The sequence below is a fragment of the Fusarium sambucinum genome, chromosome I, assembly GCF_050947815.1.
Source record: "Fusarium sambucinum isolate potato_lamoka chromosome I, whole genome shotgun sequence".
Lineage (NCBI taxonomy): Eukaryota > Fungi > Ascomycota > Sordariomycetes > Hypocreales > Nectriaceae > Fusarium > Fusarium sambucinum.
The window spans coordinates 4465833-4491390 of record NC_139294.1 but is presented as its reverse complement, the minus strand read 5'-3'; the positions used below and the strand labels follow the sequence as shown (position 1 = coordinate 4491390).

Here is a 25558-nt window from a genome sequence, read left to right as displayed (position 1 = left end):
AGCCACGGACGAAAAAATTGTAATGATAGGAATCTCGCTGGTGGTATCTAGGCAGTAAATAACGACGAAATAAAAGGCGCAAGATTGTGGCGAACACATCGAGCCAGGCACTCCGCCAGACAAACAAAATATCTACTTCCCATCCGCCTGGTGAACGAAACTTGGAAACGCTGCAATGTGCGTATTAAATCGCAAGTACAGGTAATAACAGGAGTGGAGAGAGAAATGAAGTTTCCCAAAACAAAGACAATCGGTATTTGGCCTTGCATCCATCCGTCATTCATTTCGAACTTGGTGACTCAATCACCCCCAGGTATCGCAACATGAAGAACAATAACACCATTGACCGACCTGACCCAAGAAAAACAAACCGGATAGCAAACCCCTCAGCACAATGTGAACGAAGTGACATGCCCCTCCCTGCAAGCCTATATGATGTATCCCATACCTACGCGCACCAAGGGTGCACCCCAAAGAGAGAAAAAATAAAATGAAAATACACCCGGGTAATGCCAAACACCATAATACTCACATCTCCAAGAGGCCTGCATTGGGAACTCCAGGCAGAAAAGGAGAGTGATATGCAATAATAAAGACAACAACACCAGTGATATTGCGAACGCCGACAAGTGAGGGCCGCCCGTTGACGGGGGTTCCGGATATGCGTCTAAGGAAACATGCTCCCGAAGACAGAAGATGGGCTAGACAGGACCACACTTTAGTGCGTGAGATCCATGCCGTACTCGTCTTCCTCCTTGAAATTGACGGAAGCATGGCCACTGTTGTTGTCGTCGGGGTCATGCCAGAATTGATTTGTATCGTTCAGGTCGAGGTTGTCGTCTGGGCTGATGGCAACAGGATCGAGGCTGCCACCCCCACCCGACAGGGACTCGCCGCGATAATCAGTATGGTGAGGCACTCGCAGGCCAGTCCCAGCTGTGCGAGAGTATGAGAAAGTGCCATTCTCACTCTTGTTGAAAGCATCCATGAGCTCCGTCTGCATGCGTCGCTCATCCTCTGTCATCTCAAAGGGGAAGTGGCCGCCAAGGTCAGCAATAGTGTTCATCATCTCTTCTTGCTGTTGAAGCTTAAGATGGAGCATCCACATGAGATCCCGGGTCCAGCTGACAGCGCCGTTCAGAATATCGCCCTTGTTGGGCCCCTTGTCCTTATCTTCAATGGGGAGACCTGTTGTGATGTTACCTGCAGTGGCTCCGGTGGCTCTTCTAGCGCCTGGTCCAGCAAGCCCTGAGGTCGCCTGAGGACTGGAGATTCCGGTCAATGAAGGCGACAGGGGCGTGCCATTCTGGATCAGCTTTCGAATCTTCTCATCTTCGAGACGATGTGTGGGGACAAGCCTGCTAAGATCCTGGATCCGCTCGTTGATGTTGTCTCGTCGGCGACGCTCGACCAGATTATGAGACTCTCGGCGGCGTTTCCTCTTCATCTCCTGGGACGAAACAGCGTTTGAAGCAACACCAAGCTTGGCAGGCATCGAAGTGCCGCCTTTCATCATGACCTCACTGATCTGGTTCATTCCTGGCTGCATGGGGGAGGAGAAGCCTGAGTTGTAAGAAGCAGGGATGCTTCCAGCAGGTGTGTTGAGCCACTGGCCATTAGTTGGCTTCATGGCTTGACCGCCGAAACCGGGCGACTCTTGCGATCCGATTGTCATCCCGTGGAGGGTTGCAGTCTTTGGGGTCATTGGAGACATGGGACTACGGCTATTGTTGGAAGTTTTTCGCTGCATCTGCTGGGACACTCGAGCTCTGGCCTTGGCGTTGAGGTAGTTAGGGTCGTTGCTGTCAGCATTCATGGCACCAGCTAGAGGAGACTCGGAATACGACAAGGGCGAATGTAGGGAGGTTCCAAGGGAGTGGCCTGGCATTTGTCGGTACTGAGTGTTGAAGCCAGTGTTAAAGGGACTTTGCATGGGATCTCCATCGGGGGTACTTGAGTATCCGTTCATATGTGACTGGTCAATTTGCAAGCCGGAATTGCGGTGGGAGAATGCATTTTGAGAAAAGCCACCCATGTTTAATCCTGAGAAGTCCTGGCCACCTGCCATGCCAGACTGGGTAACGGGAGGCCCGTTAAGGCCATCAAGAAGTTCATCGTCGTCAAACATGGCGGAGCTATTTGTGAAGCCGTTGGTGCCGTTCCCGGAGTTGGAGTTGAAGTTGTTGTTGAAGGAGGGTGAATAGCCACCGGACATGGCGAGATCATTGGGATCGATGCTCGCCCCGCTGTGACCGTTGCTAAACTGATTAAAACCGTGTTGGGCCATTGTGACAAAGATGGCAATTGCGAGTTTGTCGTGTCGAGGATGTAGAGTCGGATGTTGATGCCCTAGCCGGAGGGGGGATGTGGGCGAAATATTGTGGGCGTCCACCAGTTCGGTTAAAGGTGATGGTACGTTCAGAATCTGGATATCAAGCTAGAACTGGCCTGTTGAGGGTTCGAGTCAGTATCTTGTCAGAACAACGCGGAATACAGAGCGGGGGAGTAGTAAGGGTGACCGGCTCGGCGATGGGGAGCGGCATCCATATATGGATGGAGTGCCCACTGCCGCGGAGGTTACGCTGATGAAGAAGAGTGGCGGGTGGAGGGCCGGGGGTTTGAGGCTTGCAGACCTGACTCACCAGATAGGCAGAGAGTGTTGGTTGTGAGGAGCAAACAGAGCAGAGGGAGATGGAACAAGCACTATTTGCAGTCCATGAACGGGTCGCCAGTGCCGAGTAGGTAAGTAGGTGCTCAAACGCGACGACTGAGCGGCTTGTCGGATATGTGGAAGCCAAAAGAAGATTGAATTGTAGGGGAGATAGATAGCAGTTGTGAGTCGGAGGGAGAAGTTCGGGATCGGAGGGGGTTGAAATGGCGGGCACCGAGTGCGCAGCGCAGGGCCTCCAGGTAGATAGATACCTATGGTAGTAGGTAAGGTACCTTGAAGGGGTTAAGCGTCAAGGGTGTTTCCTGGGCGTGTAGGTACTCCACAGGTCAAAGGAGCAGAGTATGGTCTTGGGCGTTTGGGCTGGAGTACTTGGTAACGCACGGGCGAAAAGGTCCAGTTATCTTCAGGCGCGTACTAGCCCCAGTCCAGTACTATGAGCAGTAGTCTGGAGATGCTGTCCTTTACAATGTGCAGTGCGGGGGTCACGGCGGAGCAGCGGTCGAGGGGTTCTGATTCCTGTTCTTTGTCCTTGTCTGAGTCGTAACTTGAAACGTGTACTCGGCCGAGGTAGGCGGTGAATAGATCTTTTCAAGGTTTCAGTGGCTGTTCTTGGAATGGTTAAATGACCAGTCAGCAATGTAATTCTCAAATACGGTTGTCTGAGTCGTGGTATGAGAGATGATGATGATGGTGCTTTTGGTTCTGGGGCATGAGAGTGTAAAAGGCGATATGTGTGGGTGCCACCCGAATAAGAAAGAGGGGGGGCCACTAGGCTAGTAGGCAGGCCACTGGATGTCCCTCACAGCTACTAAGCTTGCCAGTGAAAGGTTCCCAATAACGAAGCGCACCTCGATTTGGGGGCTTCGTAAAGCTCATGATAAAACAAAAGGAGGCGAATCGAAAGTCTCGCTCGCAAAAATAAGATGAAAATTGACGAAAGAAATGCGAACGAACGAAACAGTACAGCAAACATTTTGCGGGACAAAAAAGCAACCAAACAAGGGAGGGGCTTAAGACAATGATGGAAGGCTATGATGCGTCGTACATACTGCCATAAAAGGCCCAACGGTTGGTGGGAATTTCTCTGGGCAACAGGAACTGGGTCCAGAGACAGATATGGTATATAATGGACGCCGATAAAAAGACAGGCAGGGCAAGAGGGGGGAAACTGAAGAGGGTTTGATTTTTGGTCCGTTTTGACTCACCAGAAATACTAAAAGCACTGTGATGCGCAGAAGGCATGGAAACAGGCGCTTTGGCACTTTTATTGATGTGATATTATAGAGCTGGTGAAGGCTAAGGTTGGTTTGAGAAGAGTATCTGTCTTGCGAGAAGTCTACTAAGTTCTGTAGTAGTCGGGTGGAACGGACACGGCTGGATAAAGTACCCGGATTGTATTGTATTTGAAGAGCGTATGAGAGGCAGTTTAGCCAGGTCTTGTATCGTTCACGCTGAGCTGAACTGCTGTGGTCGAGGAGGGTGAGTCCTAATCAGGAAATAGGGTAATGGCGGGGCTCCGAAATGCAGGGTTCAGGTCCGCAAGGCACGGTGATGTCGTTCCTCGGGATGATGTGATCGAGGCTCCAAAAGAAAAAAAAAGAGGCAGAGATGACAGATCTTGTTGCGTCCACGGTGGTTTACTTGTGAGTATTGGAAGTAAAAAAAAAAAAGTCCGGACGATAATGCTTCTCGATGGGGGCACGTCTCAATTTATCAGAACGGTCTGATGTCCAGGGTTTGCTTTGTAGACCTCCACTGTGACAGGTATGGCGTAAGACTGGCGGCAGGATCGGATAGTTTGGAATGATGAGATAGGTCAGGCAAGACGGGCGTTCTTAATTTATCGGACCAAGGTAGGCGGTCTGAGGTTTTATTGTACTTCTGGCGCCGCCCAAGTGAACTGGAGGGGCCTAGAGCTCAAGGACAGGTGATAGATGGTCTAGGGCAGAAATGAGAAGGGTGGTGGTGGAAGTAATTCAAACCACTTAATGGTGACGATAAGTCGGTCAAGGGTCTAACACAATAAACGCTCGGCCGTGGCTGAAGGGGGGTTGATTAAATCCGATACGAACAAGGCCCGTACACCAATGTAAGGGTCTCCCGTTTTTCTCAGTGGTTACTCTCACGAACGTGGTAGGTATGAATGACGATCAAATGGTAAGAGGAGCTTCGGTTCGTAAGGTAGGTAGATTGATAATGTTTCTTCTTGTTCTGTTCTTAGCCTCGCTCTTTATATCACAATGTCCTTTCTCGTCCTTTTCTTCGTCCCCTTTGGCTATGCTTACTCCTTCAAATGTCCGCTTCGATTGTGAGTGAATGCAGGTCCAGTTGGTGATGACTATAAAGGCCAGGTCAAAGAATAAAGTCCTTTTCTATCACGGCTGCAAGATCTATCTTCGATCGTTTGACGCATGCTAGCGGGCACAAAGTCCTCTAATTTATACTTCCAAGAACGAGCTAAAGAATACTAGCCATGGCCATCAAGTCAGATGTACAACTTCTATCGTCCTTGCCCCGCCTGACACCAAGTATTTCAGACGAAACGTGGAGGCAGCGGTCACTGGTCCCCTTGAAGTTGTGTGGAAACTGGGCTTAGACTTGGACAGGAATCGAGAAAGTTGGCGGTAATGATGGCCGCTATGGTCTTTTGCTATCTCCGTTTTGTTTTGCAGTGCGTACAGTACTCGATAACTGATAGTCAAGGGAGGAGGGTGTGGATGTTGCTGTGTGGGTGGGCGCCACGCTGAACGTGACTTGAGGTTTAAGACACCAAGCCCAAGTCTCCGTTTGGACTCAAAGGGCTGATCGGAAATTGCTACATGCAATCGACTATCTCGTCCTAGCTTCCTCCTCCTGCCCTCGGTCATGCGCTGAAAGTTTTCCCATCTTTCCTGGTCTTCCCTGTCCACGCGCCCAAGCTACAGACCACCACCTTGTTGCAGAATATCTCGACACGGCTGTGTCTCATAAAATCCTATATACGGAGTGTTTCGGAGTCAGTGAGAATCAACCTTCGTCAGCCTGACGAGACTCTGACTCTGATGCCAGTGTGCCAGTATGAGGCTGGGCTGCTCCGTTGTGAGGATGCGGCATAATGTTGGATTCCACTGTGCTTTGTTTCTCATCTCATCATTGATGGAGGGTGTATGTCAGATTATCTTCGTGGTTTCCCTACTTACCTAGTTCCCCCCGGATCGTGTCCGGCCCTCTACGGTCCGCTCCTCAAGTGGTTAACATCAGGTAGGATGGAACCCGCTCAAGGCCTCTCCCGTCTGTACCCCGTCCTTGGAGAAGGGACATGTCGGACACGGTTCCTGCGTGAAAACCCCAGTGATACATAATATGTGATATGGCTCCTTAGCACTTGGGTACCTAGGTAGTGGTTGATCAGCCTCGAGGTCCTGAAACCTTCTTGTCCCACCTCAGGGTCTGGTCCTGCAAGGCTCTGAACTCAGCTCAGCTCCGAAACAGCCCTGAGCTATCTGCTAAGGTATAGGTCCTTTAAGCTAGGCACTGTACATACAAGCTATGACTCCCTGGCGATATGCCATGCTTCTCTGTCATGCATGATCCCTCCCGTCCCCGCTGAGGCTTCCATCGATCAAGGACGGGCCGTGCTGGGAAAGGTGAGCCACAGACCACAGGTGGCACCAGACCTCAACCTAGTGGCCCCTCTAAATAAGCCAATCATATAATCTCCTCATCTACCCAACTTCTAAGAGGACGACGACAACAGGCAAGGCTTGGAATTAATGTGATTCAATCCAAGGAAGGAACCACACACCCAACCCCAACCCATCAACTTCCTGGCTTAGTGCCGCCCTCCACTATCAACGACCAACTTCACTCCTCTCCAACGCCCCAGCTGCACCCGTTTTGTTCTCTTTCTCGCACACGAATTACTCCGCTTGTTTCGTCGCATATTTGTCGTTGTTCTCATCGGCTAACTTACTGGCTGCCTTACTCATACCTCTTACCGCCATTTTCCAGCGGCACGCGCGGTTGCCAGGTTGCAACTACTAAGTTGCGACTGTAACTGAACCTGCACCCCCTTAGGTTGGCTCCAAGCCCCCAACGACTCGTAGCCCTCCGTTTTTACATCGCTGTTTTGCGCAAGACAGCGTCGTCAGCGCCCAGTTCACGTTCTGCAAGTAACAGATAGCGGTAGGCAACCATTTTCCCTGCTTCAATTACTCTGGCTTTGCCTCTATATTATCGGCACCTGTCGACTGACCGTGATAACTACCATGACAGACATACCATCGAGGGAAGTGGAGGTCACTCTTCCAAGTTCTACACTGAGGTCGATACAAAACCCCCATTGCTAGCTGCTCTGCGACCCTCCCACCCTTATCGTGGTACACGAGCTCGAGCCCGAATCTGAATCTCAGCCCGAACCTGACCCTACGCCGCACGATCGACGTATCCGCTCCGTCCCTGTCCTGTCGTTGTCCAACCCGTCCCTCACGTTCCCGCCCCTCTGGATCTACCGCCATGGCTTCTTCTTCCTTCCGAGACTCTATAAACTCCCTTGGCTGGAGTCGTCGCGATGAGCCTGTCAACACTTCGCAGCAAAGCGGCCTGCTCTCTTCCATACAGAGTTTGAACCCCTTCCAAGGAAGTAGTGGCTATGTTCGACTTCCCACTACCGAGAGTGCCGGCGCGCCTCTGCCTGCGCCCAGCCGACGCGAAGAGGAGGAGGGCTGGTTTGTTCGTAAGTCAACCTTGAAATACCATCTCACATTCACCTATGGCATTCCAGCACCCCTGCAGCGGGACATGTGCATTGCATCTGAGCCATGTCCTGAATATGCATGTGATACAAGGTGACATGCCTTGTGGTTAAGAGACACTAACCCGACTGGCAGTTAGCCGATGGGATCGATTGTTGATCTTTGGAGCTTGCAACCTCGCTGCTGTGGCATGTTTTGTCATCTGCTTCACTCTATTCCCTGTCCTCTCATTGAGACCACGCAAGTTTGCCATCTTGTAAGTTGAGGGCTTCTGCATCATCCCCTGTTCTCCCTGCCGATCGCTGTCACGCGGCCATACTACTGCCAGGCCGTTTTGATTGTGTGACTTGTTTTGCCCATGCTGTGATGTCGTAGATCCGACATGGTGAATTTTGAAATCGCATAGAAGCTGACGTGGGGCTACGCAGATGGTCCGTGGGATCTCTCATGTTTCTGGCGTCGTTTGCCGCTGTTATGGGCCCTATGAACTACGTCTATCATCTTCTTTCGACCCCTCGACTACCGTTCACAGCGGCCTATTTCGGTTCCATCACATTAACACTTGTGTTTGCTTTGAAAGTGAGTTCAGAATTGTCCCGTAGTCCCACGCATACTGACAGCCCGACAGCTTCATAGCACGATTCTCACCTTATTTTCTGCCCTCATCCAACTTGCATGCTTGATCTGGTACTTGATCAGTTACTTCCCTATGGGATCTACTGGTTTGCGTTTCGCTACATCATTTGGAGCGAGACAGGCAACAGCCTGGATGACTGGGTAGAGAGTGGTTTTGGCTTTGGAGAGTGCCTCAGACCACATTTTCTTTGAACTCGCTTGTTCTCGTAATGCTTTCCTTTTCGCTGCATGTCTGTTGTGTATCTTGTGTAATACTAGCAATAAGTGGCACAAAAGTAGATTGTTTTTGCAAGGAAACTTGCCGTCTTTGAATAATGGGAAGTATTATGTGCACTATCAAGTACTTCTCGCTCCAAGTAAAGCTTGGGGACCTCATTTCTTGACTCCTCTAGCAGCATACTAAGTGTGTTATCTTATGTACATGGGTCAGAAATACTTGACCGCTATGATTGAGCCAAGGTAGTTTGAATAGCAGTCAGATTGTCACTGAAGTCTGATACATGATTTATCTCCAGCCCGGTGTCCAGCCGTCCCGTACTAAATACCTAAGATACCTAGGTAAGATAAGCACTACATATTTTATTATCCCAAAGCGGTAGGCCAGCATGTGCCGTGCCCAATGAGCGACCGGTGGCTTCGGCTGATAACCTCGGAACGCCTAGGCAAGGTAAAAGGTAGGTATGTTTACGATGACGGGCTCATGATGGCGGCCAAGTTAAAAGTATTCTTTGCAAAGCGGATGTTTGGCTACCATTGACTCCACTGGTTAAATATAGATATTTCAGTTTGCTATGGCTTCAAGAGCCTTGCTGGGAACCGGCCAATGTAGTATGTATTAAGGCTTCTGTTCCATTGATAAAGGTATGAAGCAAAGCGCCTACAGAAACAAAGCCGCCGCAGGTTTACGTTAGACTGAAAAAGAACTCATCAACGGACTTGACACATTGCAGTTACTTTCATACGGAACACAAAAAGACTTTGAACCGAGAAACATATGGTGCTCTCCATTAGCCATAATCGTGGCATTGGCATCATTTGGGCTGTGGGTTGCTGTGCCCTCTTTTGGGGCACGTAATAGATTGATACATGCCTACCAACCAGCCCGTATCACAGTAATCAGTCCTGCCCCAAAAAAAAATTAATTGGAACTGGAATTGCTGATCCACCTGACTATTTGCCTGACATATTTGAGATACCTACCTACCTAGGCAGATACAGTAGGTACCACCTAAGTAATGTTACAGCAATTGTTACTACCTGCCTACTAAGGTAGTTAGTTAACAAGGGAACCCAGATCTGATGATGGGTTTAATGCTTGTTATTACTGTTGTAAAGGGCGGAGCGCGGGTAGTTTTTTAGGTTTTTTTCTTTTTCTTTCTTTTCTTCTTTTCTTTTTAACATAATCAAGAACCCACTCTTAGTTGAATAACTTGCTATAAGACAAAAAAAATATTAAACTGAAAGAAAGCTTAAGAACGTAATAGACTTCCATTGATTGGGCATTTGTGCCCCAACAGGCATAGCCTTTCGCATGTATGTACTATACTGGGCACCCCCATACTGACTTCCAGGTCAACTACATGGATCAGGCTTTATCGGTGGTATGAAGGAATTTTGTTGTTCAGAAATTCGTGCCTGAAATGTCTGGATTGCCGTGCACAAAATACGCAATAATTGACTACAAGTATATATGTTGTGTATCCATGTCACCTCGACGTAGATGGAGTTTGCTGACTATGCCTGTATTTCTGGTTGTCAATTTAGGAGTAACATGATGCTCCAAACTCGTGTTGGCAAGGTCGCAGTAACCTCAGTAGGTTGCTTGGGAAAAGCCGATTTATATTCGCGCATCTCCACCCTATCACAGTTGTTCGGGTTCGGTTGACCGATGGATGGCTCCGGGATCGTTGGATTCATGATGGCTCCTTACAGTGAGCAAGTGTACCATAGTAGGTATGTGGGGCTCGGTTAACAGTACCGTAACAAAGTTGCTTATTATCTGCGAATTGCCCTGATGGAATCGACCACTCAAAACCTTACCTGAATGCTAACTCTGTAAATTCATCCGTACTTGTACTTACCTACCTAGGTACCTTTAGTAGTTGGCTTGTTACTTGACTTTGAGTCAGAGGCAGGGTGGCGCTCTGCCATTAGGAATTCTTACAGAATCGCACTTCATCTGTATTATATGTAACTCGACATAAGGTTACAATGACTACAGCGATTGAGTCCTAAGGTACTTACTTGGTACCTACCTACTAGGTAATTGCAGTCCAACATTGACCTGCAGGCTCTGCTGTGCATCAATCATCTGCATCTGAGAAATGGATCAGGACTACGTAATTTTGTCTAGATTATCATATCCAGCAAAATAAAAATTGCTAAAATTTTCAATAAAGCTTATCAGAAAGTAAGAAATATCTGGATATGGCTGTGCGAGGATATTTCAAAAAGGCAAAAAAAGAATGCCAGTATTAAATTGGAGTGGGAAGGAAGGCCATCTATCTATCCTTCCTTCATTCCTTCCATCATCTGGCTCTACATGGGCAGTGACCAAAGATCCCACTCGGCGCATCGGTACCTTCTCGATCAGTTAACCGCAGTACAATTGTGTGGTACCTTCCGCCTGCGGATCAGAATCAGAACCCACGTTAGAACTGAACTAGAGCCTACCCGCGCTGCAAGTGTGAGAGGGGGAAACCAACGCATGAGGAAAAAATTTATTGTTCACACAACGCAAAAAATAACCTCCGGCGTAGTTTTTCTCTTTCTCTGCCTGGTCTCCGTACGCCCTCTTCCTAAACCACACCTTTCTCTCCAGCCCAATTCTGTTTTAAGGGAATTGCAGCTGGGATTCCGTTACCTTGTTTTTTACGGTTTACCTACCTCTACGCTTACCCGATTCCTCTCTCCCTCTTTGGTCATCAATACATTCATCATAACCACCCCGCCTCGCCTGCCTGGTATTTTTGGGCTTTCTTCTGGTACCCTCGTGACGGACGAGAAATCGCAACTTAACGAGCAAATACTCCCAGCTTCGATCGGGCTTTATTAGCCTTTGATAGCTGGTGCCCGATTTGTCCCATCAAGCCTACTCTCACGAGTTTTGTACTTGACGCAAGAAGCAAGACAAGATCGGAATAGCAAAGCCTGTGCTTTCTCATTCTTCCTCCTTCGTCGAAACACCGCCGCCTACTTCTTCAGGCCTCCAATCCCGGTCAAGCAAACACTCTCAATATTACAAAACTGTTTGCTTCTCCCATCTGGAGGATCACAATCACCACACACCCAGCGTCCGCGCACAATCCGATTTAGCCGTTGTTCCGTTGGGTCTGACCCTCGACTTAACCGACCCTTCAATCCCAATCTTGAAAATCATTTCTTCGATTTGCATCTCTCGATATTTGACTTTTCTTGAAGTTTCGCGACGACCGACACCCTTATAAGTTGGGGGCATACGAACACGACTGCATTGCACACGGCTGCTTTGTGCCTCTCCCAGCATCTGGAGGGGGTTGAGACTTTCTGGGATTTTTTATCTCTATAAATATTTCCTTCTACTTCCCACCGATCACAGGTGAATTCAGCACCTTCTATTTACTCTTTCCATCTGGTCCACGACGACAAGCCTCTGCAACACGGCTCACCTTGAAATGAGTCCCTCAGCTATCGTTGAGACCAACGACATGGCCGCTCAATCAACCTTTTCCTACGCACAGGCTGCGAAGGGCAAGGGCACTGCCCCTGCTTCAAATAACGCTACTTCCACTGACGCAGTTGCTCCCATCCAAGATGACCAGGCTCCTGCAGCTGATACTGACACTGCCGCTTCCGCAGGGGACGCACAAACGGACGCACCTTTGGCTGAGCAGGTAAATTCCGAAGCTCCCGAAAACGTTGAGCCTCAGACGGCAGTGGCAGAAAAACATGATACCGAGAGTGTTCCTGGATCTGAGAGCGATGCCCGCTCCGAGTCTACGCAAAGCAGACAAACCGAGTCAAGGCGTGAGGATGACACTGGGAGGTTGGATCGTCCCTGGCGACGCAACGAGAAAACACCAAGGTCACCAAGCAATGCTACAAGGTCTGTCGACGAGCAGGACTCCCGAAAGGCCAGGCGAGGTAAGAAGGGCAAGGCCTCCGAGAAGCAAGCTGGCGAACAAGCAACAGACAAGGAACAGGAGACGGCACCCGAGCCACCAAAGGTTGAACTTGCTGAAGCGCCCATTCCTAGCGTCAACATTTGGCACAAGCGAAAGGAGGCCCGTCAGGCAAAGTCCACCAAGCCTGCCCCCACACCTGCGGAGGCTACAACGAACGGTACTTCAAGCCAGAAGGACGAGAAGAAGACGGAAGTGTCTCCTGCACCTCTCACAAATGGCATCAAGTCCCATCAAAGACAGGCCAGCAATGTCCGAGCGGATCGAAATGGTCCTCGGGGCTCGCGAATGAATGAAAAGGATGGCAAGAGCGAAGTCCCCCCATCTGTCGATGACTCTACAGCATGGCCTACTCCTGAGACAGCCATATCTGCCATTAAGGAGGATAGCAAGAAGAAGGCCGCCGACAAGACGCCTGATAGATCCGACCGCTCTGATAAGGACAGCCAAGAGGACGGTAGCTCGTCGAAAGCTCGTCGATGGGTCAGTATCAACTACGTTCCCACAGTCAACTTCGAGACTCAGCTTCCTCAAATTCGTAACTCCAAGCCTCGTGGTGGTGCTCGTGGTAGTCGCGACACTACCAGCCGAGCCGCAATCAACGGCGCTGCTGAGAAATTGGCATCTGCCTCCCCTGCGAACAGGGCCAGCGATAACAAGGCCCGCGACGCCTCTAACAATGCCACATCACAGTCAAGCACCAAGCGTGGATCTGTCGATATTGCCAATGGTCAGAAGAAGGCTTCGACCAATGCAGGCTTTGATAAGGTCAAGGATACTTCTGCTCAAACTTCGGTAAGTAACGTGCATCGAGAAACAAAATTCCTATCTTTACTTTGTCTACAGTATACTAATTATTTTCTTATACAGGAAGCTCCCCAGGCTTCCCGCGACCGTCCTGAAGGCCGCGGTGAACGAGGTCGGGGCGGCTACCGTGGACGTGCTCATCACGGCCATTCCCAGTCCCAGCATGCTATTTCTGGATCTGGATATCACGGCCAAGGTGCCAGTGCTTCCCGAACCCAAGGCTACAGTCCTCCTATGCGACAAGGTGGCCATGGTGGCGCCTTCGCGCATTCTTCTCAGCGAGGTCGCGGTCGTAATGGCGCTAACAACTTCCACCGTATGTCTGCGCCCAGCGGTGGTAACCGCATGCCTGTCGTACAGCCTCAGTTCACTCCTATCGAGTACTCGATGGGTATGCCTTTGGATGCAGCTCTCCTGCAAAATCAGTTCGGCCATATTCTTTTGCACTCGCTAAAGACTCAAGTCGAATACTACTTCTCTATCGAGAACCTTATCAGGGATACCTTTCTCCGGCGGCATATGGATTCACATGGCTATGTCTCTCTACACTTCGTCCTTTCATTCAGGCGCTTGCAAGAAATGGCTGAGGATATCAACCTCGTCCGGGCTGCTTGCGAGGATTCAACTGAGATTGACTACGCCGTTGCGGACGATGGTATTGAACTTCTTCGTCGCCGAGATGGCTGGGAAAAATTTGTTTTGCCAATCAGCGATCGAGATGAAATGGCCCGCAGGGAAGGACCTCCCCATGTTACTTTCAAGAACAGACACTACAACTTTTCCAATGGCCAGTACAATGCTGCCGTTCACATGCCATACGGTACACCCATGTATCATCACGACCCTTCTCTCCAGCACTTCCCGCCTCGTGACGTCAACGGAGATGCACCCGTCGGTGCCAGCCAGCTTTCAGCTGCAGTCCCAGATTTCTCACCTTCCGGAACAGTTCCTCTCGTTGGCCCCGATGGTCAAACCCAGGTTACCAGCGTTGAAGCTCTCACCAACGGCCATGCTGAGAATGCTACCCCGCTTGCCAACGGTGTGCATGCTGAGGCATCTCAGGTCACTGAGTCTTGAGCTGCTTTGCAGAATGGAGACGTCGCTTACGGTGGGATACGGTGCCTGCATTTCCCTGTGGTGTAGTATGAGGCATATCCCAGAGAGTTTCGTCACGCGTTGATCTGGGTCGATACGAATTTACGCGTCCCAGGTTTTAAAATGTTCTTTATGATTTCATTTTCTTTCGCTTCCAACCCATCATTGGCCACGACGCTCTGCCGATTGCTCTTGGGTTTTTTTGTTTGTTCTTCTTTGGGAGGGGGTTCACGAGCCCAGAGTAGCCTGGTTGTATCTATTACTTGACGGGCTCTTCTACCAGGTGTGGCCCTCGACTGCAATAAGGTATGCAGCGACTGCGTTGGTGGGTCTTGAGGTGGTTTATGATTTACCAAGCCATGGTCACAGGGGCACCGAAGCAAAGAAATGGCCATACTTGAGTTTTCCTATGCAACGAACGGAAAGAGAAGGAGGCGAGGATACGATCCAGATATTTGATACCCTGCTGAGCGATGCAAAAGTTGATTGCTAGCATGCCTGAGGAGGGTCTATATGGGAGACACATGGTTGTATCAAAAGCCTGTTTTATTGATTTCTAGTGGCGTACTCCAGGGAAGGTATTTTGTTGATTTCGAGGGCGTCGGCGACGTATTGGAAACGGCATGCCACGAGATGCCCACACCATCAAATTTGACCAAGCCTAGCGGTTTGTTGGACGGTTGCAAATACCGAACAACAGGTATTCCAATCGATGGTTGAATTGGGGTATGTCGAAGGCGAGCAGATTCGAAGCTTCCGGGATCAGATGTGGGAGAAAAGCAGATGCACATGGTATGAATATCGGTACACGGACGTGTTTGGTTCTCGTTTTTTTTTTAAACTCTCTCCACTGCATTTGAAGGGGTTCAGGGATGGTTTTGCTACAATTTCGGTGTTGAATCTTTCTCTTCTTTTCTTTGTCGCTGAGGATCTGATGCTAGAGGACCTTCCTAAATTTTGCTAAAAAAACATACACGGAGTTTTGCTATTATTATTTTTTAAAAAAAAATTGTACAATAGTTTCAATTCACAAAAAAAAAAACTTGTTAAAAAACACAAGCTACTCTCTCATGCTTAACTCTATTCTATGATATTACACAAGGGTTAAGGGAGATGTAATTTGGTATTAGTATACTGTGTCTCAAATGTAAGTAATTATAGCTTATTAGATATGCTTTAGATAGATGCTTTTCTATTAGCGGAGTTTAATTGGACTCGAGGTAAATTCTAAGATATTTATCTGTCATGACAATTATCTATCATGTTAGCGGGGTTAAATTGAGGGGTAATGCGCCTAACTATAGGGTAATTTAGTTAATTATATTTATTTATCTTTTTCTTTATACAATTTAAATAAATTTCTAAGATATAATTAATATAAAGAGGAGGTTTTTATTTATTATTATATATAAAAGTGCAGCAATAGCTTTTTAGGCAGATAAATATTAATATACTTCCTATTATAGCCTATTAGGCTTGTTACAAAGAATAGGCAACGCAGATTAGACAAGAATATCAGTTCACGAGGCTAAGAATTTACTAAAGCTAATTGAATACTATCCAGTTACCTTACTGACTGTACAATTTGCGGCATCAAGCTCGATGAAGTTGACCCTTACGGCCTTGTTAATGAAATATACGCTGAAGTATGACTTTTTCTTCATCGTAACCCACACAGATACTGCACTGCATGCTCCTTGCTTGCGTATCGCTCAGCGCGCCATGCAGCTATCTCCCACTGCCCACGTTCACACACTTGGCGATCTATGGTTGACACTTGAACGACGGACTGAAAATGTCTTCTAATTTGAACAAGGACAAATACCCATCCACACGCTATTGATTCCTGCGATTACTGAAGACCTTCCCAAGTCCCGTCCAGTGACAGGACCTGTGAAGCTTGGTTTGAGCCGGTGTTTTGTTGATCCAAAGCGTGTCCTCGGTGCAGTAGATGATGATGGTTGGGAAGAATACGTTCAGGGCCCACCCCTTACAGACCGCTGGGTGAGTTAATACTGCCTATATACCAACTGTTGTGAATCTGATTGTTTTCTTAGTGGAACTCTGGACTCGGAGCATATTCGGGACCTAACGCACAGCCTCCTCCCAAACCTCGACGAGTATGAAGCAACACCAAACCCCTTGCCTAGTTTCAAACATCATCTCGAGGCGCTGCCTCAAGAGATAAGGATCAAATACCGCAGTTTCTGCCATATGACATTCCTCTGTAATGCATATACCTGTAGATCAGTCCTACTGGTGCACTCTACTTTTGCAAATTCCGTTCCTGTGGGACCTTGACCTCGCCATGCTACACGCGAAACTCTCTGGCGATTCATCGGATGGCCAGAAGGTTGCTAAGCAGGATGACTGGGAGAAGCTTACACGACAAATACTGACGCCGATGGATGTAGTCGATCCGGATGTGGTGCTACCGTTACCTAGCTCATATGCTCGAGCTGGGTTAGTGGTTCCGCAAGGATTGCACAATCGGCGGCGTATCTAGCAAATCGGTGAAGAAACGCAAGTGAACGACGTCCGCATGGAAGATAAAGGACGTTAGAGGGGGAGGTAGTCATACATAATAAATCGAAATGAAATATCTCGACCTCGAAGCACACAATCGTCAAGGATATAATTGCCTGAAAGATCACTACTGACCCAAGTTGTACGATGATACCAGCTAGGTAGGTGTAATAAGCCAAAGGCCTCCATTAATATCACGTTGGCATTCATATTGGGCAGCTTCCAAAATAATACGAATGACTGGTTCTAATGGTCGGAATATATGCCGGCCTTTACCGAGAGAGCACAGAGCATTTGTTTTCACACTTCTTCGCCTAACCCGGGGATCGACTTGGCAAAACGCATTTATGGTGGAGAAGGAAGGTCTTTTACCTTGAATAATTGCTACATCCTTCCTACTATGTAGGTTACTGCGGTTTCTACGGAGGTTCTGTCCCGGTGAGTCATGATGAGCCCATGCTTCAAATGAAACATCGCGATGGTGAATCGTGAGATGTATTGCCTCATGCCATGGGTGTGAGGCCATTGTGAAGTACTGCACGAATCTCAAATTTGTGGTTTCAAGACATTGTCAAGGCAAGTTAGAGAAGCTGTGCACACGATGTAATTCGGCTTAGTGGCTGAAATACAAGGGGAGGGGGGTGCAAAGACGAAAGTGCTCTCATTTTGGGGAGAAATAAGAAGAAAAAGAGAAGAAGTGAAGCCATCGTGAGGACATGGCTATCCTGTGCTACCTTCTAAAGGTAGACTGATGTGTAGATTAGCAACTGGGCATCAACAAAAGTCAAAGAACGGGCAGACGGTGCCTTGCAGGAGTGTTAAAGCCGGAGCAGGGGACCCCAGAAATTGCCTAGAGAGGAAACACCAGAACAAGACCTGCAGAACGAACAGACGTCTGTGCTCTCGTTGGATGTTGGATATCGAATATGGCATTACGTCAAGCGCCGATCCGGAGAGTAAAAGTAGAGATGGCAGGAAGAAAAACCCTTATGGAAGTAGCTAAAGTGAGTCAGGGATACTCCTTCCCGTGACTACCTAGGTACCTACCTATGTTCAGTACAGTGCTGGTCGTTTTTGCGGGGAACAAGCTGAGAAGGGGGACTAAGTCGGTGTCTGGGAACGGGGAGGGAGGCTAACAATAGAAGAAGAGATTCAGAGGAAAGAGTCAAAGAAATGCATGAATGTATTTCTTTTGACAGGGAATAAACCCTCCGATCGGGACATTCTCACAAGAAGAAGAAGAAGAAGGGCACAAAGGATCGGCATGTGCTGTATTGACTCCATTCCCGTGTAAGTGAGTAGAAGAATCTTCATCCACACCCTCCAACAGAAGGGCTTCCTGTATAGAATCTTCCATAAAAATTCTACTCTAAATCTCGATATAACACGCCTGATTCGTCATTGGCAGTAGCGCCATGTCATATCCGCGTGGGTCGGGCCTTGACAGTGACTAGAGAGTGACTGATCTACATACAGGGGTTAAACTCGAATACTTCATCATCCCCGGACTTCATAGACAGATTATTAGCCTCCCCAGCTCATGATATTCAATGAACCCGTATTTAATATCAACCGTGTTGCTCTGGGTGCGATTCTGGTCATCTCATAAACTTGCCCCGTCCTTCCAAGTACAGAACTCGTCGAGTTAGCAACGGTTATTTAGCTCAATATATTATTTTGTGGACCCAGACTTAGAAAGTTTGGGGGCGAGCTTCCATATAAAACTCTCGGATGGACCAACACTTGTCTGTGGGGTAAGAAACCGACAAAGCTGAATCTAGTATCCAAAACACATACCGGAGCTGACCTCCGGCCGGTCTGGGGAAAAGGGGCCCAATGCTCACGGTAGGTATGCCTCACCTGAAGAACTTGACGTCAACTTAACACAACCAAGGTCACTATGGTGGGGATACCTCACCTCTCCTCACTTCTCCCATACACAATGGCAAAGTCAAAGATTTCATCATGATGCTAAGGGGTGAAGAAGCGAGAAAAAAATGCATGCATATAAATATAAGACGGACGGGCTCTCAACATTCATTACTACAGACATATCCCATTAAACTACACTACTCATCTCCTTTGCCATCTTACTACCCTCTAAGATCTGCGTGAACAGAACAACTCACAAATATGGCTGCTCAGATTACCGGCAGGGCCATGTCCTATATGACACTCAAGCCTGGCACCAGTCACGACAGGTGCGATGGGCCTTACATCAACGACCAAGGTTATGTCGACTTTTCCCCAGAAGACGAGGAGAATCCACGAAATTGGTCCAAGAAACGAAGATGGGGCATCACTTGTATCGCTGTCTTCCTTGCCATGAACGGAAACTTTGCATCAAGCATTTTCTCAGGGAGTGTCGATTCTGTCGTGGAGGAGTTTGGTGTCTCAACCGTTACTGCAAGCTTGACGACTTCCATGTTCCTACTTGGTTTCTGTGCTGGGCCCTTTGTCTTTGCACCTCTCTCTGAGTTTTGTGGTCGTCGATGGATTTTCTACATCACTTTCATCGCTTACATGGCCTTCAACTTTCTCTGCGCTTTCCCCACAAACTTCGGATCGCTCCTTGTTGGGAGATTTTTGGCTGGAGTCTTCATCTCTGCCCCACTAAGCACCACCCCGGGAGTTCTGGTCGATCTCTGGGACCCTATCGAGCGAGGAAATGCTACCGGAATATTCAGTCTTGCTTCCTGGGTGGGACCTTCTTTGGGTCCTGTTGTTTCGGGCTTTGTTCAGCTGAAAAAGGACTGGCGATGGGGCATGTACTCTGTTCTATGGCTTGGAGGCGCGACGGTTTTCTTAATGTTTCTCATTCCCGAGACACACACGCCTACTATTCTGGCCCAGAAGTCCAAGCGAGCTCGACAGTCTGGTATCAAAGGATACGAGCACGTTGTCATGGAGGGAGAAGAGGACGCGCCTGGCCTCGCCCAGGTCTACAAGTTAGCTCTTACACGACCCTGGATTCTCATGTTTGACCTGATTTCCCTCCTCTGCTCTGTCTACACTTGCATCGTCTTCACCCTTCAGTTCATGCTCTTTAGCATCTACCCCATTGTTTTCAGAGACATGAGAGGATGGAATGCTGGTGTTTCGCAGCTGCCTTTGCTTGGCCAGGTTGTTGGGGCTGTACTCGGAACCATTGTCATCTTCGTCGATAGCGAACGAAGACGAAGCAAAGATGCAGCAGGAAAGATTCTATTGCCCGAAGATCGACTTCTCATGGCCATGTTTGGAGGCGTTGCCTTCCCTATCACCATGTTCTGGCTTGCATGGTCAGCCAATTATAAGTAGGTTTTTTCTATTATTCCTTGTTATCCTGCCTTGGATATGCATAGTAAGCGAGCTAACAATAAGAAGCGTCGTCCCCTGGATCGTCCCAACTCTTGCGGGAACATTCCTCTCTGCCGCCCTGATGCTTGTTTATGTCGCCATAATCAACTACCTTACCGACACATATGCCTCATATGCAGCGTCAGTTATCGCCGCCAACACTGTTGCTAGATCTGCTGGTAGCGCTGCTGCTCCCCTCTTTACAACCCAGATGTTTACCGCTCTTGGTGTTGGTGGCGGAGGTTCTCTTATTGGAGGAGTCGCGACTCTACTGGCTTTTATCCCCTTTATATTCTTTTGGTATGGCGCTCGCATCCGAAAGAAGAGCAAGTACGCTCTTGTTGAGCCTGGCCAGATGGAGAAGCTGGACGAGGAGGCTGATCCTACCGATTACGGTGTCGAAGGCGACGAAACTCAGCACGTGGGTGACATGGATCAACCTCAGCACAAGCGCTGTGACAGCGCATGAAGGACCAAGAGTTACCAGAAATTATCACTGGACTTGTACGAATCATGGGTATTCTGGAGTTTTACGTAAATTGTATGGATGTTGTTTTGTTTTGGAAGGAGTTGTGGATTTATTCATGTAGCACTTGTAAAGCATCCATATATGAGACTTTTAGACTATAGTGCCTAGTATTAGCACAGATTCCATCTTTATGGCTTTGGCATACTATAGTATAGTATTTTACTCTATTCAAGCAATCTGCATTCTTATAAGATCACAGACCAGTGGGCAGTGTGTAGTATAATTGCGAATATTATTTGCCTCGAGCTGTTCGGTATCAGGGGCACCCACTAAAACAAATACAAACTACCCGACTATTGGGTAACTGCCAAAGTCATAGTGACCATAAGGCTGAAGTATAGAGTCGGTAGCCATCGCGCGATCGCCTTGTGACTCCACTGAAACATCTCGCAAGGGACGTCATTATTATCACATAGTCAGACTCTGATCCAAAGACGGCATTTTCATTTCATCCTATTCGATAGACTGATGTGGCTGCTGCGGTAAAAACGTGGCCAAGCCGGTCATGAATTATCATCAGCAGGCACCGTTTTTTGCATCACATGTTACGAATGTCATCACGTCGAAGCTCAAGTTGGTGGCACGAAGGAAAATAGATTATTGGACGGTCTAACTTTCCGCCCGGTTTGTCTTGAGTCCCTAGTTTTCTTCTAGAAACACTTGTCACTTTTGTGAAACTCGGACTACAGTAACCAACCGACAACTCATCAAAAGTGGCAAACTTGATTCCAAAACCTAGGACAAGCACCTTATCGAGGATCGTCAATGTGCAGATATCCTCCTTTGTACGATGTTGCACGAACCGTGGCCTATCACTTCGGGTAACGGCCTGCGAGCCTCGTTTCAAGATGATCTTCACTAATATCTGGGAAGAGATTCGGCAAGACAAAGCTCAACTCAAAACACTACACGGAGTATCCAGTGGCTCAGTCAATTGCCAAGGTCAACTGCCGCAAGAGAGCGGAGAAGAGACTCTATAACCGCATCATGTTCGGTGTTGCCGGTCGTCGTTGCGAGTGAAGTGGAATAAATGCACAGATAGCTGTGGCGCAGCTGCTGACAAAGAGAAACAACCAAAGGTTTAAAGAAACGAAACTGGGCTGTGCTGAGTGCCCAGCTGGCTGCTGAATGCCGCGCCCAGCACGCCCAAGAGTTTCTAATGGGGCCTTGCAGGGCCGTAATCCCTGTCAAGTAGCGTCAGCGTTGTGCGTCCAACGTCCAACTTCCCACGAACCCCTCTCTATTACGTCGTTGGCCTGGCCCCGCTTATACGTAACTTACTACCTACCTCATGGAACATAGACAGACAGATATTATTGAGATACTTGAGAATGAAAGGAAAGGAAAAGTCGGCAGATACCTAACAAAGCAGCCTGATTATCATAATAGGTAGAAAAAAACAAAAAAACAAAAAACAAAAAAAAATGATGCAAACCTAACTAGAGCCGCTTCCAAGGCTCTTCTTAAAAGTCAGCAGGGAAGTAACTTGTTTCTATTGCTGCCTTCCGTATGCCATTGATGCCCATCCATCCACCAAACTAAGGTAAAGCAGGTGCGGCCTTGCCCACTAGCAGCCCACTTTCTGCTGTTCCCGTTCCATCCAGTCCTAGATGCTTTCCGCCCCTTGTTGCAATACCAAAGGACCCTGTTTTGCTTGCCTGGGCTTGGGCCTGCCCTTGGATGTCTGTGGCTCGGTTTCTCCTGCGAGTTGCTTTTCTTGATCTGCTCCTCCCGCCACATCCATCCTCTTTCGTTTTCTTTCTTGCATCGTCATATAATCATACAACTCTACATTAACGACGTCTTCATCACAATTATCAAATATACAACAAACATTTATTTTGCATCAACGCCAGAACATACCGACAACAAAGGAAACTACACACACCGTCCTTATGGCCAACTACGACCCGTATGATCGGGATTACTCTCGCCGCTATGTGCGAGAGGAACGCCGAGAAGATCCCCGTTATCTTGACCCTAGAGACTCTTTTACCTCAAAGACTCACCGCGAGATTGTCCCTCGTGGACGCGAAGATAGCGATTTGTCTATAGAAGAGGTTCGCCGTGAATTCCCCCCACCCGGCACCCGCGATATCCGTCGTGCTCGATCCGCTGGACCAAACTACTACGAAGAAGAATACGAATATCGCCGGGGATACGACCCTCGCGATCGTGATCATGACCGCCGTTCTCACCGAGGAGGGCACTCCAGCCCCTACTACGAAGATGAGGATCGCAAACCCAAGTCTAAGGGAATGTCTAAGAACGAGAAGATCATTGCAGCCGTAGCCGGTGCTGCCCTTCTTGCTGGTGGCAAGGAGTTGTACGATCGTCGTGAAGCCAAAGAGGAGCGTACTGACATCCAACGCAACCCCCTCTCGACCGCAGCCCTGGCTGGTGTTGGCGCTCTGGCCGCCTATCAGGGCGCTCAGTTCTACAACAAGCAGCAGGCCAAGAAAGACCAAAAGGCCAACATGATCCTCCAACGGGGCCGTGACGGTTACTACAGCGATTATTACTCAGATGAAGATGAAAGCCCCAGAGAGAAGAAGGGCCACAAGAACTTCCTTGAGAGTGCCATTGCAGCTACTGGTCTTGGTGCTGCCGTGAAAAGCCTTACCGGTGGTGGCTCAGAAGATAATAGGAGCCGCCGTGGAGGTAGTCCCTCAAGTGAGCGGTCTCGCTCTCATGCTGGTGGTAGCGGCGGCGCCAACAAGATCCAAAAAGCTGCCATGGCCTCTCTTCTTGCTGGTGCTACAGAGGCCTTCCGTGTCGCCAAGGAGCCTGGTGGTTGGAAGGGTGAGAAGACGAAGCGCATCCTTACCGCTGCTGCTGGTGCCGCTGCTGTCGACACAGCAACTGACGATAAGGGAGGAAAGCGAGGCCTAGCTGAAGCTGTCATCGGTGGCTTGGTCGGCAACCGCTTGATCAATGGTTCGAGGAATGATATAGAGGAGGATCGCAAGACTGGCCGTAGTCGCTCCCGCTCACGCGCCCGATCCAGGTCTCAAGGAGGCGGAGGCGGCGGTGCCAGTGGTCTTGCAGCTCTTGCAACCGCTGGCCTAGGTGCCCTTGGCGCAAAGAAGGTTCTGGATCGCTCAAGATCGCGATCCAGGAGCCGCAGCGTGAGGGGGAGGGGAAGGAGCGCCTCCTACAGCCCCTCTCCAGACCGTCGCCGCCAGCGCAGCCGAAGCCGAAGCGTTGTTGACAAGGCTCGCAATGGCTTGGCCAAGCTTGGTCTTGGGGCTAGCACCGGCGCAGCTGCAACCGATGAGTACCAACGTCGCCGCGATCAGGATGACTTCAGCGAGCGTGGTGGCAGTCGCTCCCGTCGATACTCGGATGACATGTACGACGACAGACGAGCTGGCGGCAACCGAGACTATTACGACGAGGACCGATCCTACCGGGAGAGACCCAGAGAAAAGCGACGAGGAGGGCGCTCTGATTACTCGTCATCATCATCAGACATCGGAGATTCTGATGAAGACGAGAAGCGAGCAAAGAAAATGAGAGGTAAGCAAATCATTACTACAGGCTTAGCGGCCGTAGCCACTATCCACGCAGCGCATGGGGTCTATTCTAGTATGGAGAAGAGGAATGCCAGACACAAGGCTGTCAAAGAGGGACGACTGAGCGAGGTCGATGCCAAGAAGCTCAAGACCAAAGCGATTATGCAAGACGCCGCATCCGTGGGGATTGCTGCTATGGGTATCAAGGGGGCTATATCCGAGATGAAGGAAGCCAAGGACTTGACAAAAGAGTGCAAGGAATTCAACCAAGAGAAGGCCCGCCATCACGAGAAACGACTGCAACGGCGGGTGAGACATCAATCGATAGGCGACGGTAGGGCAAGAGCCGACAGTTGGGCTCCTTCGTCTCGGAGAGTTGACGGGTACGACTCGGATCTCGATTATGAATACTCTGACCCCCGAGACTATCAAGGCAAACCATACAGAGGCAATACCTTTCCTGCCGAGCCGTACGGGACGGATACCTACAGGAGGAATCCTAATGGGTTGCCGTCTCCCTATTGAGCATTGGTCGAATCTTCACTGCACCTTCCTCCCAAACAACAACCACAACACATAAATTCATGACTTATGACGAGACGACTATTTAGCTCATGATAAAATCTTGAGCCCAACCAGCAGAGGTGCTATTGGATAAATTGGCAATGAGACACGAAACAGGGAATATGGAAAGAGAAGGAGACGGTGTGAATGTGTCCTACAGCGCTGTGTGGTGTGGTGGTTGTTTACTGCTGAAATTCCCCTGATGCATCAGATAGATGAAGCAGACTTGCTTTCTCCCCGCAACCTTGCCCACATTTGTTTCACATGTGTATTCAAGACAAAGACTAACGACGATGATTGCATTAGACCATCGCCGATATTGAGCCAGTGGCTCGATTCCTGCAGAATCAGGCGAAAGCTCATGCCCACTCATGGAGTGAGCAGCCTATCCTGAAGACGCAGAAGCAGGCCCATAACCATATCCCGGCAGACCGGCACAAGCATGCATGCCTGTCCAACGATGAGACGCATGGTCACGTTCCACTGCAGACATGATGGAGTTGGGTCTAGAAGGATAGAAGGACTCTAGAACTGAGGAAATTATGGGAGGACGACGATGATCCAACGGGATGTGAGACCAAAGGGGGGGTAATAAGAAACGGTAGGTAAGTGACGGGAAGTCACTGTATGCACGATGATGACAGGTGGGAACACGGCTATCCGGCCCCGGGAAGAACGGCTTTTTTTTTTTTTGGATGTTGCAGATCGGTTCTCAACGATTGGACAATGTGCGACGAGATCGGGAATACATATAGGGAAAAAGAGCTACTGTAAGCCATGTGTCCCTCGAAGGGATGCGGGCCTGCAAAACGATATGACATGATGGATATGGATTGACTTTTTTTTTTTTTTCGCTTCTTTCTTCTCTTGGTTATGGATTTGATATATGTTACTCTGGATATAAGACGAGCTGGGGAGTTGTATCTCACCCAGATCTTAAGACAACTTAACGAATCATGATCTATAATGAACAATCTTGGCTT

The 25558-nt window shown here is 48.9% G+C and overlaps 5 protein-coding genes across 5 annotated transcripts; 4 read left to right on the top strand and 1 right to left on the bottom strand.

The window, feature by feature from the left end:
* Positions 1-718: 718 nt before the first annotated feature.
* Positions 719-2287, bottom strand: FSST1_004168 (basic helix-loop-helix domain-containing protein; the record flags this gene model as incomplete). The annotated part of the gene is made up of 1 exon (XM_083230318.1): positions 719-2287. One exon carries the CDS (start codon positions 2285-2287, stop codon positions 719-721), a length of 1569 nt encoding a protein of 522 aa, XP_083087598.1.
* Positions 2288-7165: 4878 nt separating this feature from the next.
* Positions 7166-8185, top strand: FSST1_004167 (Got1/Sft2-like family-domain-containing protein; the record flags this gene model as incomplete). Its single annotated transcript, XM_083230317.1, has 4 exons — positions 7166-7385; positions 7540-7660; positions 7833-7983; positions 8033-8185. 4 exons carry the CDS (start codon positions 7166-7168, stop codon positions 8183-8185), a joined length of 645 nt encoding a protein of 214 aa, XP_083087597.1.
* Positions 8186-11693: 3508 nt separating this feature from the next.
* FSST1_004166 (uncharacterized protein) lies at positions 11694-14084 on the top strand (the record flags this gene model as incomplete). Its single annotated transcript, XM_083230316.1, has 2 exons — positions 11694-12995; positions 13047-14084. 2 exons carry the CDS (start codon positions 11694-11696, stop codon positions 14082-14084), a joined length of 2340 nt encoding a protein of 779 aa, XP_083087596.1.
* Positions 14085-18761: 4677 nt separating this feature from the next.
* Positions 18762-20436, top strand: FSST1_004165 (major facilitator superfamily domain-containing protein; the record flags this gene model as incomplete). Its single annotated transcript, XM_083230315.1, has 2 exons — positions 18762-19924; positions 19995-20436. 2 exons carry the CDS (start codon positions 18762-18764, stop codon positions 20434-20436), a joined length of 1605 nt encoding a protein of 534 aa, XP_083087595.1.
* Positions 20437-22391: 1955 nt separating this feature from the next.
* On the top strand, positions 22392-24536 carry FSST1_004164 (uncharacterized protein; the record flags this gene model as incomplete). Its single annotated transcript, XM_083230314.1, has 1 exon — positions 22392-24536. The coding sequence occupies one exon, from the start codon at positions 22392-22394 to the stop codon at positions 24534-24536; it is 2145 nt and encodes a 714-aa protein (XP_083087594.1).
* Between the last annotated feature and the right edge of the window lie 1022 nt (positions 24537-25558).